Source organism: Salmo salar, chromosome ssa09 (genome assembly GCF_905237065.1).
Source record: "Salmo salar chromosome ssa09, Ssal_v3.1, whole genome shotgun sequence".
Taxonomy (NCBI): domain Eukaryota; kingdom Metazoa; phylum Chordata; class Actinopteri; order Salmoniformes; family Salmonidae; genus Salmo; species Salmo salar.
The window spans coordinates 56,145,946-56,165,020 of NC_059450.1; the positions used below are offsets into that span (position 1 = coordinate 56,145,946).

General features: G+C 43.7%; 1 protein-coding gene across 5 annotated transcripts in view; it reads left to right on the forward strand.

The window, feature by feature from the left end:
* Positions 1–19,075, forward strand: part of LOC106611507 (protein diaphanous homolog 2) — a 687,763-nt gene that overhangs the window by 26,459 nt on the left and 642,229 nt on the right. For all 5 annotated transcript variants that reach the window (XM_014211777.2, XM_014211776.2, XM_014211774.2 and 2 more), the window contains one exon: positions 15,605–15,709. In XM_014211777.2, coding sequence (XP_014067252.1) covers positions 15,605–15,709 — 105 coding nt within the window. The remainder of the gene's footprint in view (positions 1–15,604; positions 15,710–19,075) is intronic.

Genomic DNA, 19,075 nt, shown 5'->3' on the forward strand with positions numbered 1-19,075 from the left:
GGGTTTTGCTTGACTTGATGAAAGGAGAGGAAAAAGAATGCATGACCTAACCCCCATCTTTACACTTTGTTTGCCTTGTTGTTAGACTTGTTGTTAGACTCAAGGCGAGCCCCAAGTACTAGGTAGTAATAGCTAACTTGGACCTTTAATAACAACCCATAGGTTATGTAAAATGAATGACTTTACAGGTGAAAACATTTCCCCTTGTTGATGACGGACTTTGTTGAATGTTCAATTTTATGTTCAACTCGTACCCATCTCCAAGGTCAAACTTCTTTTGCAACCCCTGCTTTTTATTCCACAGAAATTGGCTCTGGCCGGCTCTCTGTGTATGCCGCCCATCTCTTTTAACCGCAATGCTAAATTACCCAGGCTTCATTGCATAGGCCTGTGTGTGTGTGTGTGTGTGTGTGTGTCACTCTGTGTACCTTTTTTCATACAAGGGTTATTGTTGCGGGAGACAAAGTGATGCTGCTTCTCTTCTGTTTTTTATCACGATCGGTCTGTTTTTTTATGCCTCATCTAGTCTCGTCTCATCCCCCATCTCAATTACTGTGTTTGTGCTCACCACGCTGTGATATTAAACTCAGGCTTCGATGACAGGAAAGGCATGTTTCTCAGCGGCTGAATATGTGTTGCGCTGAGAACCTTCACTGAAAGCTTAATTACAATGAAGTTAAGTTAAGGGATTTGTATTACCTTTACGTGCTTTTGAAGCTGCCAGCTGTAACGTGTGTCGTATAGAGGGGACCAAGGCGCGGCGTGTTGAGTGCTCATGATATTCTTTAATGAAAACTAAACACTTTTACAAAGAAACAAAACGACAGCAAACAGTTCCGTCAGGCAACAGACAACAAAAAGGAAAAACAACTACCCACAAACACAATAGAAAAAACCCCAACTTAAATATGATCTCCAATTAGAGGCAACGAGGACCAGCTGCCTCCAATTGGAGATCAACCCCAAAAAACCCAACATAGAAATAGAAAGACTAGAACTTAAACATAGACATAGAAAACAGAAAACCACCCAAAACAACCCCTGTCGCGCCCTGACCTACTTTACTAGAGAAAATGACGTCTTACAAGGGTCAGGACATGGATATCATAAGGTGAATGCACAAATCTGTAAGTCGCTCTGGATAAGAGCGTCTGCTAAATTACGTAAATGTAAATGTAAATGTGACAGTACCCCCCCAAAGGTGCAGACTCCGAATGCAACTAAAAACAACAACAAAAGAAACCACAAAACAAAAAGGGAGTGTAGGGAGGGTGACAATTGTCTATGGCGGTTCTAGTGCAGTACCCAGAACCTTACCATCCAGCAGATCCTGCAGCAGTGGAGGTTGCTCCGGTTCGGTTGTAACCCCCCGCTCCGCCTGCAGATCCCTCTGCTTCTGTAACACCGGACCGTGGATCGTCGGAGGAGGAACCGGACTGTAGATCATCGCCGGAGGCTCTGTGCTGCGGGCCGCCGCTGGAGGTTCTGGACTGCGGGCCGTCGCTGAAGACTCCGGGCTGCGGGCCGTCGCTGAAGACTCCGCACTGGGGAACGTCGCTGGAGGCTCCGGACCGGGGAGCGTCGTGGAGGCTCCGGACCGGGGAGCGTCGCTGAAGGCTCCGGACCGGGGAGCGTCGCTGGAGGCTCCGGACCGGGGAGCGTCGCTGGAGGCTCCGGACTGAGGAGCTTCGCTGGAGGCTCCGGACCGGGGAGCGTCACTGGAGGCTTCATACCATGGATCATCTCTACAGGCTCCGGGCCATGGATCATTCCTACAGGCTTCGTGCCATGGATTATCCCTACAGGCTCCGGACCATGGATAATCCCTACAGGCTTCTTGCCATGAATTATCTCTACAGGCTCCGGGCCATGGATTACCTCTGGAGGCTTCGTGCCATGGATCATCTCTACAGGCTTCGGACCATAGAGTATCACTGGAGGCTTCTCTCGTGGAGCTGGAACAGGTCTCACTGGACTGGAGAGACGCACTGAGGACCGGGTGCTCAGAGCAGGCACAGGACGTACTGGGCTATGGAGGCGCACTGGAGGGAGAGTGCGAGGAGCAGGTACATGCTCACCACAATAAGCACGGGGAGTTGGCTCAGGTCTCACCCCTAGCCCAGCCAAACTACCCGTGTGCCCCCCAAAAATGTTTTGGGGGGCTGCCTCTCGTTCTTCCCCGGTAGGCTACGATACCTGTCTATTACCTGGCCCCAAGTCCAGTTTCTCCTTTCGGTCCACTCCTTCATTGACCAGGTATCCATCTCTGCCCGGGCACGCCGCTTGATCCAATCGTGGTTGGTAGTTCTGTAACGGGCGTCGTATAGAGGGGACCAAGGCACGGTGTGTTGAGTGCTCATGATATTCTTTAATGAAAACTAAACACTTTTACAAAGAAACAAAATGACAGCAAACAGTTCCATCAGGCAACAGACAACAAAACGGAAAAACAACTACCCACAAACACAATAGAAAAAAAACTACTTAAATATGATCTCCAATTAGAGGCAACGAGGACCAGCTGCCTCCAATTGGAGATCAACCCCCCAAAAACATAGAAATAGAAAAACTAGAACTTAAACATAGAAATAGAAAACATAGAAAATCACCCAAAACACCCCCTGTCACGCCCTGACCTACTTTACTATAGAAAATGGCATCTTACAAGGGTCAGGACGTGACACCAGCACCAACATGCCCCTATCTATAGATTGTAGAGCATTTTCATAGCTAAAGTACTAACAGCAGCCTATGTTGAAATTATAATACAGAAATGGAACTTTATGTATATTAGCTTGAATTGGAGTAGCTAAATCTAATTATATTCAAACTGCATAATTGTAGTCTCAGTACAGAGAAACTCAATAAAGGTTTGCTGTTGCTTTAAAAAAATGTAGCATTTCTTTGTTCTCTGTGTCTCTCCTCGTATCCCCATGCTCTTATTGATTGATAACATGGCATGCACCGCTGCTTTAAAGCTCTAGTTCCAAGTGAGGGTGTTAGGGGGTTGACCAAGGAGCCCCCGTGTTGTGCTTTAATGACTAGGACAAATCCAAATGTGTTTTTCCTTCAGCGTTATCGACTTTACTTTCAATAATCTGATGAATGTTATTTATCGAATCAACTAACTTTAATTGTTACCCGATTTAAATGAATCATGTAACTATTAACTCATTAGGAATTTGGGGCACCCCGAGAGCAGTTGTTTGAAGAGTTACCATCTCCCAAACGAAACTCTAAAGGTCTTTACCTATCACATCCATAAAACAGTCAACATATTAATCAGAACCTCTTATATCATCATTCTGAACAGTCGTAACCTTGGTTTAATTATTTATTTACAAGCTAACTAAATAATAACACAGAATAAACATACCAACCTAATACATGAGAAAAAGGTCCCTAGCGGACTGACACAATATGGTGGCTTTTTACACATCGACATGGAGAGGGAGAGAAAAAGAGTGAGAAAGAAAAATAGACACTTCTTGTTGTTACATTTTATAAACTATTCTCACAGTAATCATATACTTTACACACAAACCACCGTCCGTTTGGAGTAAGAAATCATGAATGTATTTACGTGTGCATGCCTTCGTTTGCTGTGGATCTCTGTTGGAACCAGCCCTCCTTAGGAAGGGTGATGGGTTGGTCTTTCAGCGGCACGCTTATAAGGCTCTGATTGTCCAACAGTCTTCTACTGTTGTTCACTCTGGAAGATGCTCCTTGGAAGATAGGCTAGACAGTCATGTCGACGGTTCCCATTGGTGTTGAGAGTAGTAGGATACGGTGATTTGAGAAGAGTAGTAGGATGGTCCCACTTAAATTCGTTTTTCTAGATATTTGACTCAGGACAGCTAATCAGCCGTACCAGTGATTGTCTGGAAGGTGAGATTCCAGACAATGTCCGCCCGCTGATCCCTCTGCTTTTGTGCCACTGGACCGTGGATCGTCGTCGGAGGAACCGGACCGTAGATCATCGCCGGAGGCTCGGGGCTGCAGGCCGTCGCTGGAGGCTCTGGGCTGCAGGCCGCCGCTAGAGGTTCCGGACTGTAGGCCGTCTCAGGAGACTCAGGAGGTTCCGGACTGTAGGCCGTCTCAGGAGGTTCCGGACTGTAGGCCATCTCAGGAGGTTCCGGACTGTAGGACGTCTCAGGAGACTCAGGAGGTTCCGGGACTGTAGGCCGTCTCAGAAGGTTCCGGACTGTAGGCCGTGTCAGGAGGTTCCGGACTGTAGGCCGTCTCAGGATGTTCCAGACTGTAGGCCGTCTCAGGAGGTTCCGGACTGTAGGCCGTCTCAGGAGGTTCCGGACTGTAGGCCGTCTCAGGAGGTTCTTGACTGTAGGACGTCTCAGGAGGTTCTTGACTGTAGGACGTCTCAGGAGGTTCTTGACTGTAGGACGTCTCATGAGGTTCCGGACTGTAGGACGTCTCATGAGGTTCCGGACTGTAGGACGTCTCAGGAGATTCCGGACTGTAGGCCGTCGCTGCAGGCTCCATGCCATGGATCATCACTGCAGGCTCCGCGCCATGGATCACCACTGGAGGCTTTGTGCGATGGATCATCCCTACAGGCTCCGGGCCATAGATCATCCCTACAGGCTCCGGGCTATGGATCATCCCTACAGGCTTCATGCCATGGATCATCACTGGAGGCTTCTTAAGTGGAGCCGGAACAGGTCTCACCGGACTGAGGAACGCCGCTGGAGGCTCTGGACTGGGGGACGTCGCCGGAAGCTCTGGACTGGGAACTGTCGCTGGAAGCTCTGGACTGGGAAGACACACTGGAGGCCTGATGCGTGGTGCTGGCACAGGTGGCGCCAGACTGGTAACACGCACCCCAGGGCGAGTGTGAGGAGTAGGAACAGGACACACCGGACTGGGCAGGCGCACTAGAGACCTGATGCGTGGGGCTGGCAAAGGTGGCGCCAGACTGGTGACACGCACCTCACGGTAAGCACGAGGAGTTGGCTCAGGTCTCCAACCTGACTCTGGCAAACTCCCCATGTGCCCCCCCAAAAGATTTCTTGGGCTGCCTCTCGCACTTGCCTCGTGGTTGGTATAGTGCCTCATAGTATCGCCGCTCCGCTCTCGCTGCCTCAATTTCCTCTTTAGGACGGCGATACTCCCCAGCCTGCCTCCAGGGTCCTTTCCCGTCCAATATCTCCTCCCAAGTCCATTTGTCCTGCTGACCACGCTGCTTGGTCCTTTGGTGGTGGGCGATTCTGTCACGGTTGTCGTAGGAATCAGCGAACCAAAGTGCAGCGTGTGTGTCGTTCCACATTTTATTTACACTGTGAAACTATGCAATACATAAATAAACTGAATGACAAAAACAACAAACCGTGACGCAGCGGTGAAACATACACTGACTCAAAGATAATCTCCCACAAACCCAAGTGGAAAAAACCCTACTTAAAACCTCTTACATCTAGACGTTCTGCTAGCGGAACACCTGCTCCAATATCCAATGATAGGCGTGACGCGAATTACAAATTCCTCAAAAATACAAAAACTTCAATTTTTCAAACATATGACTATTTCACAGCATTTTAAAGACAAGACTGTCCTTTATCTAACCACACTGTCCGATTTCAAAAAGGCTTTACAGCGAAAGTAAAACATTAGATTATGTCAGCAGAGTACCAAGCCAGAAATAATCAGACACCCATTTTTCAAGTTAGCATATAATGTCACAAAAAACAAAACCACAGCTAAATGCAGCACTAACCTTTGATGATCTTCATCAGATGACAACCCTAGGACATTATGTTATACAATGCATGCATGTTTTGTTCAATCAAGTTCATATTTATATCAAAAACCAGCTTTTTACATTAGCATGTGACGTTCAGAACTAGCATACCCCCCGCAAACATTCGGTGAATTTACTAAATTACTCACGATAAACGTTCACAAAAAACATAACAATTATTTAAAGAATTATAGATACAGAACTCCTCTATGCACTCGATATGTCCGATTTTAAAATAGCTTTTCGGTGAAAGCACATTTTGCAATATTCTCAGTAGATAGCCCAGCCATCACAGGGCTAGCCATTTAGACACCGACCAAGTTTAGCCCTGATCAAACTCCGATTTACTATTACAAAAGTTTCATTACCTTTGTTGTCTTCGTCAGAATGCACTCCCAGGACTGCTACTTCAATAACAAATGTTGGTTTGGTCCAAAATAATCCATCGTTATATCCGAATAGCGGCGTTTTGTTCGTGCATTCCAGACACTATCCGAAATGGTAAAGAAGGGTCGTGCGCATGGCGCAATTCGTGACCAAAAAATTCTAAATATTCCATTACCGTACTTCGAAGCATGTCAACCGCTGTTTAAAATCAATTTTTTTGCCATTTTTCTCGTAGAAAAGCGATAATATTCCGACCGGGAATCTCCTTTTCGGCAAACAGAGGAAAAAATCACAAAGACGGGGGTAGCCAGGTCACGCGCCTAAGCCCACACTCCCTTGATCGGCCACTTGAGAAAGGCGATAATGTGTTTCAGCCTGGGGCTGGGATGACGACATTCAGGTTTTTCCCGGGCTCTGAGCGCCTATGGACGACGTAGGAAGTGTCACGTTAGAGCAGAGATCCTTAGTAAAAGATAGAGATGGCAAAGAAGTTCCAGAAATGGTCAGACAGGCCACTTCCTGTAAAGGAATCTCTCAGGTTTTGACCTGCCATTTGAGTTCTGTTATACTCACAGACACCATTCAAACAGTTTTAGAAACTTTAGGGTGTTTTCTATCCATATATAATAAGTATATGCATATTCTAGTTACTGGGTAGGATTAGTAACCAGATTAAATTGGGTACGTTTTTTATCCAGCCGTGAAAATACTGCCCCCTAGCCATAAGAGGTTAAGTATGATCTCCAATTAGAGACAACGAGGACCAGCTGCCTCTAATTGGAGATCATCCCAAACAAAACCAACATAGAAATACAAAACTAGAAAATGAACATAGAAATTGAAAACAGAAAAACACCCCCTGTCACGCCCTGATCTACTCTACCATAGTAAATAACATCTTACTATGGTCAGGACATGACAGTAGTGGTTGTGTTAGTATTAGTAGTGGTAGTGTGTACTGTAGGGTGTAGTGGTTGTGATAGTGTTAGTAGTGGTGGGTGTAGTGTTTGTGTTAGTATTAGTAGTGGTAGTGTGTACTGTAGGGTGTAGTGTTTGTGTTAGTATTAATAGTGGTAGTGTGTACTGTAGGGTGTAGTGTTTGTGTTAGTATTAGTAGTGGTAGTGTGTACTGTAGGGTGTAGTGTTTGTGTTAGTATTAGTAGTGGTAGTGTGTATTGTAGGGTGTAGTGGTTGTGTTAGTATTAGTAGTGGTAGTGAGTACTGTAGGGTGTAGTGTTTGTGTTAGTGTTAGTAGTGGTAGTGGGTACTGTAGGGTGTAGTGTTTGTGTTAGTGTTACAGAGGTGGTAGTGTGTACTATAGGGTGTAGTGTTTGTGTTAGTGTTAGTAGTGGTAGTGTGTACTGTAGGGTATAGTGTTTGTGTTAGTGTTAGTAGTGGTAGGGTGTACTGTAGGGTGTAGTGGTTGTGTTAGTATTAGTAGTGGTAGTGTGTATTGTAGGGTGTAGTGTTAGTGTTAGTAGTGGTAGTGTGTACTGTAGGGTGTAGTGGTTGTGTTAGTATTAGTAGTGGTAGTGTGTACTGTAGGGTGTAGTGTTTGTGTTAGTATTAGTAGTGGTAGTGTGTACTGTAGGGTGTAGTGTTTGTGTTAGTATTAGTAGTGGTAGTGTGTACTGTAGGGTGTATTGGTTGTGTTAGTGGTAGTGTGTACTGTAGGGTGTAGTGGTTGTGTTAGTATTAGTAGTGGTAGTGTGTACTGTAGGGTGTAGTGTTTGTGTTAGTATTAGTAGTGGTAGTGTGTACTGTAGGGTGTAGTGTTTGTGTTAGTATTAGTAGTGGTAGTGTGTACTGTAGGGTGTAGTGGTTGTGTTAGTGGTAGTGTGTACTGTAGGGTGTAGTGGTTGTGTTAGTAGTGGTAGTGTGTACTGTAGGGTGTAATGTTTGTTAGTATTAGTAGTGGTAGTGTGTACTGTAGGTTGTAGTGGTTGTGTTAGTTTTAGTAGTGGTAGTGTGTACTGTAGGGTGTAGTGTTTGTGTTAGTGTTAGTAGTGGTAGTGTGTATTGTAGGGTGTTGTGTTAGTGTTAGTAGTGGTAGTCTGTAGTGTAGGGTGTAGTGTTTGTGTTAGTGTTAGTAGTGGTAGTGTGTACTGTAGAGTGTATTGTTTGTGTTAGTATTAGTAGTGGTAGTGTGTACTGTAGGGTGTAGTGTTTGTGTTAGTGTTAGTAGTGGTAGTGTGTACTGTGGGGTGTAGTGTTTGTGTTAGTATTAGTAGTGGTAGTGTGTCCTGTAGGGTGTAGTGTTTGTGTTAGTGTTACAGAGGTGGTAGTGTGTACTGTAGGGTGTAGTGTTTGTGTTAGTGCTAGTAGTGGTAGTGTGTACTGTAGGGTGTAGTGGTTGTGTTACTGTTAGTAGTGGTAGGGTGTACTGTAGGGTGTAGTGGTTGTGTTAGTATTAATAGTGGTAGTGTGTACTGTAGGGTGTAGTGTTTGTGTTAGTGTTAGTAGTGGTAGTGTGTATTGTAGGGTGTAGTGGTTGTGTTAGTGTTAGTAGTGGTAGTCTGTACTGTAGGGTGTAGTGTTTGTGTTAGAAGTGGTAGTGTGTACTGTAGAGTGTATTGTTTGTGTTAGTATTAGTAGTGGTAGTGTGTACTGTAGGGTGTAGTGTTTGTGTTAGTGGTAGTAGTGGTAGTGTGTACTGTAGGGTGTAGTGTTTGTGTTAGTGTTAGTAGTGGTAGTGTGTACTGTAGGGTGTAGTGTTTGTGTTAGTGTTAGTAGTGGTAGGGTGTACTGTAGGGTGTAGTGGTTGTGTTAGTGTTAGTAGTGGTAGTGTTTACTGTAGGGTGTAGTGTTTGTGTTAGTGTTAGTAGTGGTAGTGTGTACTGTAGGGTGTAGTGTTTGTGTTAGTATTGGTAGTGGTAGTGTGTACTGTAGGGTGTAGTTTTTGTGTTAGTAGTGGTAGTGTGTACTGTAGGGTGTAGTGTTTGTGTTAGTGCTAGTAGTGGTAGTGTGTACTGTAGGGTGTAGTGGTTGTGTTAGTGTTAGTAGTGGTAGGGTGTACTGTAGGGTGTAGTGTTTGTGTTAGTGTTAGAAGTGGTAGTGTGTACTGTAGGGTGTAGTGGTTGTGTTAGTATTAGTAGTGGTAGTGTGTATTGTAGGGTGTTGTGTTAGTGTTAGTAGTGGTAGTGTGTACTTTAGGGTGTAGTGTTTGTGTTAGTGTTAGAAGTGGTAGTGTGTACTGTAGGGTGTAGTGTTTGTGTTAGTGCTAGTAGTGGTAGTGTGTACTGTAGGGTGTAGTGGTTGTGTTAGTGTTAGTAGTGGTAGGGTGTACTGTAGGGTGTAGTGTTTGTGTTAGTGTTAGAAGTGGTAGTGTGTACTGTAGGGTGTAGTGGTTGTATTAGTAGTGGTAGTGTGTATTGTAGGGTGTTGTGTTAGTGTTAGTAGTGGTAGTGTGTACTTTAGGGTGTAGTGTTTGTGTTAGTGTTAGAAGTGGTAGTGTGTACTGTAGGGTGTAGTGTTTGTGTTAGTGTTAGTAGTGGTAGTGTGTACTGTGGGGTGTAGTGTTTGTGTTAGTATTAGTAGTGGTAGTGTGTACTGTAGGGTGTAGTGTTTGTGTTAGTATTAGTAGTGGTAGTGTGTATTGTAGGGTGTAGTGTTTGTGTTAGTGTTAGTAGTGGTAGTGTGTACTGTGGGGTGTAGTGTTTGTTAGTATTAGTAGTGGTAGTGCGTACTGTAGGGTGTAGTGTTTGTGTTAGTATTAGTAGTGGTAGGGTGTACTGTAGGGTGTAGTGTTTGTGTTAGTATTAATAGTGGTAGTGTGTACTGTAGGGTGTAGTGTTTGTATTAGTGTTAGTAGTGGTAGTGTGTACTGTAGGGTGTAGTGTTTGTGTTAGTGTTAGTAGTGGTAGTGTGTACTGTAGGGTGTAGTGGTTGTGTTAGTGTTAGTAGTGGTAGTGTGTATTGTAGGGTGTAGTGTTTGTGTTAGTGTTAGTAGTTGTAGTGGGTACTGTAGGGTGTAGTGTTTGTGTTAGTGTTACAGAGGTGGTAGTGCGTACTGTAGGGTGTAGTGTTTGTGTTAGTATTAGTAGTGGTAGGGTGTACTGTAGGGTGTAGTGTTTGTGTTAGTATTAGTAGTGGTAGTGTGTATTGTAGGGTGTAGTGTTTGTGTTAGTGTTAGTAGTGGTAGTGTGTACTGTGGGGTGTAGTGTTTGTGTTAGTATTAGTAGTGGTAGGGTGTACTGTAGGGTGTAGTGTTTGTGTTAGTATTAGTAGTGGTAGTGTGTATTGTAGGGTGTAGTGTTTGTGTTAGTGTTAGTAGTGGTAGTGTGTACTGTGGGGTGTAGTGTTTGTGTTAGTATTAGTCGTGGTAGGGTGTACTGTAGGGTGTAGTGGTTGTGTTAGTGTTAGTAGTGGTAGTGTGTATTGTAGGGTGTAGTGTTTGTGTTAGTGTTAGTAGTGGTAGTGTGTACTGTAGGGTGTAGTGTTTGTGTTAGTGTTAGTAGTGGTAGTCTGTACTGTAGGGTGTAGTGTTAGTCTTAGTAGTGGTAGTGTGTACTGTAGAGTGTATTGTTTGTGTTAGTATTAGTAGTGGTAGTGTGTACTGTGGGGTGTAGTGTTTGTGTTAGTATTAGTAGTGGTAGTGTGTACTGTAGGGTGTAGTGTTTGTGTTAGTATTAGTAGTGGTAGTGTGTACTGTAGGGTGTAGTGTTTGTGTTAGTATTAGTAGTGGTAGTGTGTACTGTAGGGTGTAGTGTTTGTGTTAGTGTTAGTAGTGGTAGTGTGTACTGTAGGGTGTAGTGTTTGTGTTAGTATTAGTAGTGGTAGTGTGTACTGTAGGGTGTAGTGTTTGTGTTAGTGTTAGTAGTGGTAGTGTGTACTGTAGGGTGTAGTGGTTGTGTTAGTATTAGTAGTGGTAGTGTGTACTGTAGGGTGTAGTGTTTGTGTTAGAAGTGGTAGTGTGTACTGTAGGGTGTAGTGTTTGTGTTAGTATTAGTAGTGGTAGTGTGTACTGTAGGGTGTAGTGTTTGTGTTAGTAGTGGTAGTGTGTACTGTAGGGTGTAATGTTTGTTAGTATTAGTAGTGGTAGTGTGTACTGTAGGGTGTAGTGGTTGTGTTAGTAGTGGTAGTGTGTACTGTAGGGTGTAATGTTTGTTAGTATTAGTAGTGGTAGTGTGTACTGTAGGGTGTAGTGTTTGTGTTAGTGTTAGTAGTGGTAGTGTGTACTGTAGAGTGTAGTGGTTGTGTTAGTGTTAGTAGTGGTAGTGTGTACTGTAGAGTGTATTGTTTGTGTTAGTATTAGTAGTGGTAGTGTGTATTGTAGGGTGTTGTTGTTGTGTTAGTATTAGTAGTGGTAGTGAGTACTGTAGGGTGTAGTGTTTGTGTTAGTATTGGTAGTGGTAGTGTGTACTGTAGGGTGTAGTTTTTGTGTTAGTGTTACAGAAGTGGTAGTGCGTACTGTAGGGTGTCATGTTTGTGTTAGTGTTACTGTAGTGTTTTTGAAAGTGGTAGTGTTTGTGCTAGTGCTAATGTTAGTGTTACATTTTGGTCATGTTAAACCAGTAGCTGTTTCCTGCCTGAGAGCCACATTACGGCTGCTGTGTCTTCTTCTCTGCCACAAGGAGAGTGTGTGTAGTCTTGTGCGGCGTCCTTGTGTTCTTTAGATGTGCACAGCGGTACCCCGGAGTTGGAGCCCCTGATATAAATTCACAGTGGTAAATCCTCTGAAATCTCCCATTGGAGGGAGAGTCTTTGGCGAGGAGGAGGCGCGGTGGCAGAATTCTTAATGCGGGACGTGGTGCTGGGAAAACAGCGAGCCGCGATGTGACACACACGTTTACATCCTCTTTTAGCCAGCGGCAATCTCCCCTCTTTATGAATCTGTACCCTTCCCCATCATCTCCATCGCTCCATTTACCATTAATATTCAGACACATTTATCCTGTACAAGGGTAGGACTAGGAGGGAGAAGGAAGGGGTTGTAACGACCGGCGAGGACGTGCCATGACATATGAATGGATAGACGGACAGGTCACTCCTTGTCTTGTTCAGACCATGCCCTTTAGACCACACGTATCTCTGTGTGTTAATTTTGTTATTGGAACGATCGTCTCTCGCCTGGCCGACAGCTGTGAAGCACGTTAGATGCAGACAAACAGTGTGGGGGATGAGCCATAGGCAGCAGCATTAGGGCTGTGAATTGCCTGGGACCTCATGATACGATATTATAACTATACTTAGGTGCCGATACGATATGTATTGCGATTCTCACAATTCTTATGATTCTTTGTATTGCAATTCGATGCTGCAATTTTATTGAGATTTGATGTTCCAAACATACGGCTTACTATATGTCTGCTGCAGAGAGACATGAGCGCATGAGAAAACACGTTTTGATCAGTCAGGGAAATAAAAGTGCTGAAAACACTATTAAAGTTGGAGAATAGGATGAAAAATACTGGAGTTTTGGCTCAGGTACAGCCGACTAGCTGTAGCTAATGCTACCTACAGTGGCAATTGGCCACCTACAAAAATGATAGATATAATATCATCCCAAAATAATATTGCAATATGTAACTGTATGGATTTTATTTATTTTTTTACCCATCACCACCCAGCATCACACATGCGTACACATTTGTCAAGCCACTCTCCTACATGTTGGCACAGAATGTTCCAAGGGATGTGTCGCAAATGGCACCCTATCACGCTCTGTTATACAGCAGAGTGCATATCATACAAACCTGTCTGTATTGTGGATGATCATTTCCATTTCTGCATCCCAACTGGCATTGTATATGGTGCACTACTTTTGACCAGGGCCAATTGATACATCATACTCCATCCTCACTCTTCTGTTTCCAGCGGTAGTTATTACTGTCACTACCTGTGGGCTTGTCGACATTACCTCCTATTGCTATGGCTGTCTGTTATATTGCCTCTCTGTCATATTCCAGGTATTCTAGAGGGAGAATACCTGGAATTGATTTACAATCTGTGAACTCTTGCCATCAACATGCCTCCACCTGCTGTTGTAGTTTTTAGTTTTATGAGCTCTTTATGATTCATATCTACAGGTTTTGCAGGGAATACATCCAAAAGATGATCCTCCCTCATAGTTGTCACTGACTACTACAGATAGAGATAGAGTTGGTGTATGTTTGAGAGAGAGAGCGAGAGACTGTGAGAGAGAGAGACTGAGTGAGCGAAAGTGACCATTACTGTGCTGATGAGGCTAGTTTGAGCCTTTATGTGCCTATGCCTCATTGCCAGGAGCAGCATTCTCCGTAATAACAGCCGCTGTGATCCTCCATTGCAGTTACACTTTCTCTGTCTGCACAAGACGGGCACTTAAACCACAGAGGAGGAGAGCCAAGATGTGCCCCTAAACTCCATGAATTAAAATTGGGGGCACCGGAGAAAATAATTTTGTCACAGATTTGTCACAGTCGAAGCAAATTAAAACAATGTTTTCTCTCCTGCTCAACATACTTCTCTCGTACTCAACCTTTTCCATTGTCCATATCCTTTTCAACAGCAGACAGATATGGCGGCACCCCATTCATTATCCCTGGCAACGAATGCCAATGGAAGCCCCAAGCTGTGTTCACAGGCAGCTCATCTCTCCACATCGCTTTGTGATTTCTGACGTATCCTGACGTATATTTCGTCTGTCTCACGTTGTTTCCTACAGTAGTAGCTCTGAATGCTGAATCAGGTGATACAGAGTTAAGGCCCAGTCCGTTTGACTGTTAGGCCAGCCAAGCAGAGGTGGATAGAACCGTCAGGCAACATGAAAGAACACACACACACACACACACACACGCCTCCACCACGTCAAATAACTCCACACACAGTTTGTAGGGTGCCTGTGTAAACGTTTCAATTACCTGAGTCTGCTGCCAGGGATATGTTGGGATTCTTCCATGTGGACCAGCGAGGATATAATTAATAATAGTATAATTAATCATTTTTGGGTGGCAGAACACAGAGGCCTCTCTCTCGCTTCTAGTCGGCCCTGACGAGTACCCCTCAGGCCCTGCTGTCTCTCCCCCACATTCCCCCTTATATTCTACGCTCCGCGTTTTGCCTCGTTTATTGAATGCCATTTATCCGGCAGAGTTCAGAGGTTAATTAAAACGTCTTCCGGTCCCGGATATTTAGAAAACGGCCAATTGGTAAAGTTTCCCTCCACGAGTGCGCCCCAACTCTTGGTGTATTTACTGAGACAAAATGTAGAGGAAAGAGGAGGAGGTGGAGGAGGAGGACATTGGGTCATGATACCCTTTAATGGTACCCATGATGCTGTACCTAGTGTCTTTCAACAGCCACAGACTATACTGTACCAGTCTACAAACTGAACTAAAGAAAATGAAGGAACGGGAATGTAAATCTTTTTACAAAATGTTAGATCATACAGTGGACATATAGGTAACATATGGTTGATTTATCTATGGTTGTGTCCAAAAATGGCACCATATTTCCTTCATAGTGCACTACTTTTGACAAGGGTCCATAGGACTCTGGTCAAAAGTTGTGCACTATATAGGTAGGGAATATGGTGCCATTTAGGACGAGACCTCTCGATTTTACATTCTAGGCTATACTTTCAACACCATCACCATACAGCAAAAGAAGCTCAGCCAAATCACTGTGTACAGAACGTCGGCGAACAAAAGAAAAATGCACCATACATCTTTCTCCCACTAGATGGCAGCATGGTTTCACAGCAGCTCCACTCAGCCACATGACTTCAGCCGTGTGTTTTTCTGTGTCATTTAGTCCATACCTTTGTCTGAGAGTGCTCCGAATAAACATCCTCCCATCCTCCTACTATCCTCATCATGTCATTCCCCTGCTTTTAGTGCTCTTCTTTCCATCCCTCCCTCACTTCTTGCATCCCTCCCTCCATCCCCTCATCTCTTTGACAAGAAAGGGTGTTTTTGTGGTGCAGAATAAACTGTGGAATGTATGGTGAAGATAATAGCTAAAGAGACATAGGCTACTGTCCATCCAGGCATTGTTTTATGATATTGTTGTATGGTAATCAACCTTACCCTTCCACTATACAGGCGGTGTTGTATGATATCCACTCTGCTGTATAACAGAGGGTGATGTATCATACTTCGGCCTCACTTTTGTTTCCAGGGGTAGTTATTAATGTCACTAGCTGTGGGACTGTCTTCATTACCTCCTGTTGCTATGCCTGTCTGTCACATTGCCTATAGAGAGAAAGAGGGACTGTGTACCCTCAACTAAAGTACAGAAGCTGGACATAAAGTGCTATGATCCAAGAGTGACCTTTTCTAGTGTAACATACACTTGATACCCTTGTTAGGATTGCATCTTTGGCAGCAGCAAACAGTGGGATAATAATTTACTGTTTCCATTTGAGTAAAGAGTGTTGACATCCTTTAAGTGCAGTTGGTAGAGTCTTAATGGATTTAAAATTACCATAATTGCCCCATGATGTGTAGTAGTCATTTATCCTCACTTTCTTTGTTTCCTCAGGAGGACATGAACCTGAATGAGGAGCGTAAAGCCCCCCTGCGTGGGAAGGACCTGAGCACCAAGCGAGAGATGGTTGTCCAGTACATCTCCACCACCGCCAAATCTGTAAGTCGTTGTTGTAAACCAATGGTCTTTCTGTATTATATATCTGTAATGGAACTAATGGGCTTTCTGCATTTTATTGTAACCAAAGGGCTTTTTTAGCTACTCTCACCCAGTGTAGTAGTAGTGAGTGGGCTGAAAAATATGACATTCTACAGACACACTACAGAATAATGAGCTGAACCTGATCTACTTTCTTTCTGTGACCCTCTCTCTCTACCACTCTTTCACACTCTTACTCCGTCTCGCTCTCCTTGCTTGAGCCCCCAATCTCTGATTACTGCTTCCATTACATTTTTTCAACCTTTTTTCCCCCCCGAGTGCTTATCAAACCGCTTTTGTTGTAGCGCAACCGTAACTCTCAGTTGCTTTATATTGGGGAAGGAACAAGTTTTTATTCGAATTTGGAATGCATCGCTTTACACTTTCAACAATCTAAACCAATAAGAGTGGTAAATCCAGCCCGTTTGAGGAGTGTAATCCCAGGGTTACAAGGTGAATTCTCTTTATGAAGTTTTAGGCCCCTACTGAGGGTAGGCTCACATTTACTCATAGACTCCTATCAAGTCACTCGCTGGCCTTTGACATGATCATTTATTACCCCTCTCATTGTTATGGTAATTAAGTGGCATTATTAATAATGATGATGATGATCATAGATTATTGAATTCTTCACTGGGCCCATTATGCTGTGTGAGCACTGCTATATTATTCAAATTAACAGTATCCTCTGTCTGGGTGAAAGGGAGTAGGGCTCGGCTGTCTTTCAGCATCCTCCCTACCCCTCACATTCTATAGGCCCTGTAGGTGGGAGCCCGTTGAATGGATTTCAGAATAGAATATAGAGACACAGACACTTGCGCAAACACACACACACACACACACACACACACACACACACACACACACACACACACACACACACACACACACACACACACACACACACACACACACCACTATGACAGGGTAGGAGAGCTTAGCCGTCCAGGGGACAGATGTGTTTCTGTGTGATAAGTGCCTGTCTTCAACATGGCAGAGCAAATCCCCACCCCCTGTTAGAAACCCAATCCATCCCTACTGGTTTCTGTAAATAATGATAGACACAACATTACTCTGGCCAATTAGACTCCTGTAGGTGAAGAGTATGCTGTAGGTTAGTCTATGTCCCAAATGGCACCCTTTTCCCTATCTTGTGCTCTACTTTTCACCAGAGCCCTATGGGCCGTGGTCAAAAGTAGTGCACTATATATGGAATAGAGTTGCCATTTTGGATTAATATGTTTTGGTGAGCGCAGTGTGATTGTGTGCCTTTTCAAGGATGGTTTTTGTTCATACTTGAAGGACTAAGGCAAAAAAAATGTAATACATTTTTTTGTGATTTAACTACTTGCTCGCTACTAATAATCCGTAATTGAGACGTGATAGAGGGAAATTGAGACATGGTACTAGATTGGATATTACCATGGTATGGTCTGACAATATCTGCATGGGTTCATTTTTGGGATCTTGTGGTGGGGTGTTTTCACAACTAATATGTGCCTTAATTAAATCTTTGTGTGTTCTCTTCCTCTAACAGTTTTAAGGTCTTCTTTGTATGCCTGATTGCTTTCAAGGGAATTTTCCTTTTGCAGAAAAATTTACTAATAACGTGCACTCACTCACACACCAAGTCACCTCTTTCCTGTGTCTTTCTGTTCTCGACTAGATCATTGCCACCAACTAACAGAGACCATAGAAATAGATAAAGTAGAATGGCAAAAAGAGAATGTAATCAAAGCAATGGGACCTGTCTGTTTATTATCTATATTGTAAGGCAATAGGGAATTCCATCAGCTCTCCCTCTACCTAAAATTTAGCTTAAGCTAATTCACAGAATGATTACATTAGGAATGGAGGTATAAAGTGCAAATATCAGTGGAGCGACAAACGTGTCCCCAACGTCCTTGGCCTTTTTGCTTGACTGTCAGTCTCAACAGACCTGAGGACCAGTGTAGGGAGGGGATCACCATTTTAGATTTAACTACCAAACCAAATGCACCCTTTTTGAGATCCTTTTTGTGTTCATATATAGAGAGATTTAGAGTTATTATCCTTTATTGTTCTGGATAATGTCGTAATTATTTATTCCCCCAATCTTTTTATTTTTGTATTTTTCTTAATTTAACCTTTATTTAACTAGGCAAATCTATTCATCCAATATATTGTTATTATCATTCTACTATGAAAAATATGGCCATTAACTTGTATTATATTTCCCTGAGGCTATTAGGCCAAAAGAATACTAGCTAGCTAATGGGAGCGTGGGGCTGATTATTAGTTTGTGTATTCTCTCCAAACATGGCTCCTCTTGAGAGTTGTATTTTTCATGTCTTGCGACCTCTCTAGTTTATCACCGAGCAAGATTGAGAACTCTTCCCATTTACTACCAGTATGCATCTGTGGGAGTCTTTCAAGTTATCCCCCAACACAAAACACAGACTGTCTGTGTCCCAAAAGACACCTTAATACCTATGCAGTGCACCTCTTATGACCAGGACCCATAGGAGGCTAGTCTACATAGGAAATAGGGTGCCATTTGGGATGCAGCCAATGTCTTTTCAAAGGAGAAGATTTGTAATATTGCCATTGACCCTGTTTATTTGAATATGAGCTCTGTACAATGAAATCCAGCATGGCTCTTGCAGCAAGTTTGGATGTCCTTTGCCATTAACTTTGCACGGGGTGCTTTTTTTCCGCTCTTTTCTCTTTTGTTCTCTCTTAAATTATTTCTGACAAATGTATGCCAGTGTCATTAAATGTGCCAAATGCATGCCTTTCACACTAACGCAATCATTTATATTTTCTTACGAGTGGGATAGAAAAACCTTTGCTTCTCTCTCACCTTGCAAATGATTTCCCTGTTCCAATTCAAATGTTCATGATGCGATGAGGATGAGTGTGATGGCCGGGTCTTGAGGGGCAACTAGTCAAATGTATTGAGCAGCCATTTTGCTGCCTTTGTACTAACACAATTTGAAATTAACATGCTGGTATTTAAAAGGGATTTGACCAATTACCAACGTGCCCCATCAATACCCTGGTATTTCAAAGAGTAATTTGACCAATCACCAATGTGCCACCCCGTTCTCGCAGTGAAGCCTGACAATTCGTCAGAGAATGAAAGCCTTGTTATTCCTCTCCTGTCACACTGTTATCTTCTCTAATGAATAAATAACTTTATTTTCCCCACACCATATGAGAAATGATGCTAATGCTAATGATAGTGAGGGGAGAATATCAATAAATGCCACCGCTCTTGATGACATTTCCTTCAGAAGTTTGTTTACTAGGGAGTTGTTCTATAATGGAGCACTAGAGATGCTCATT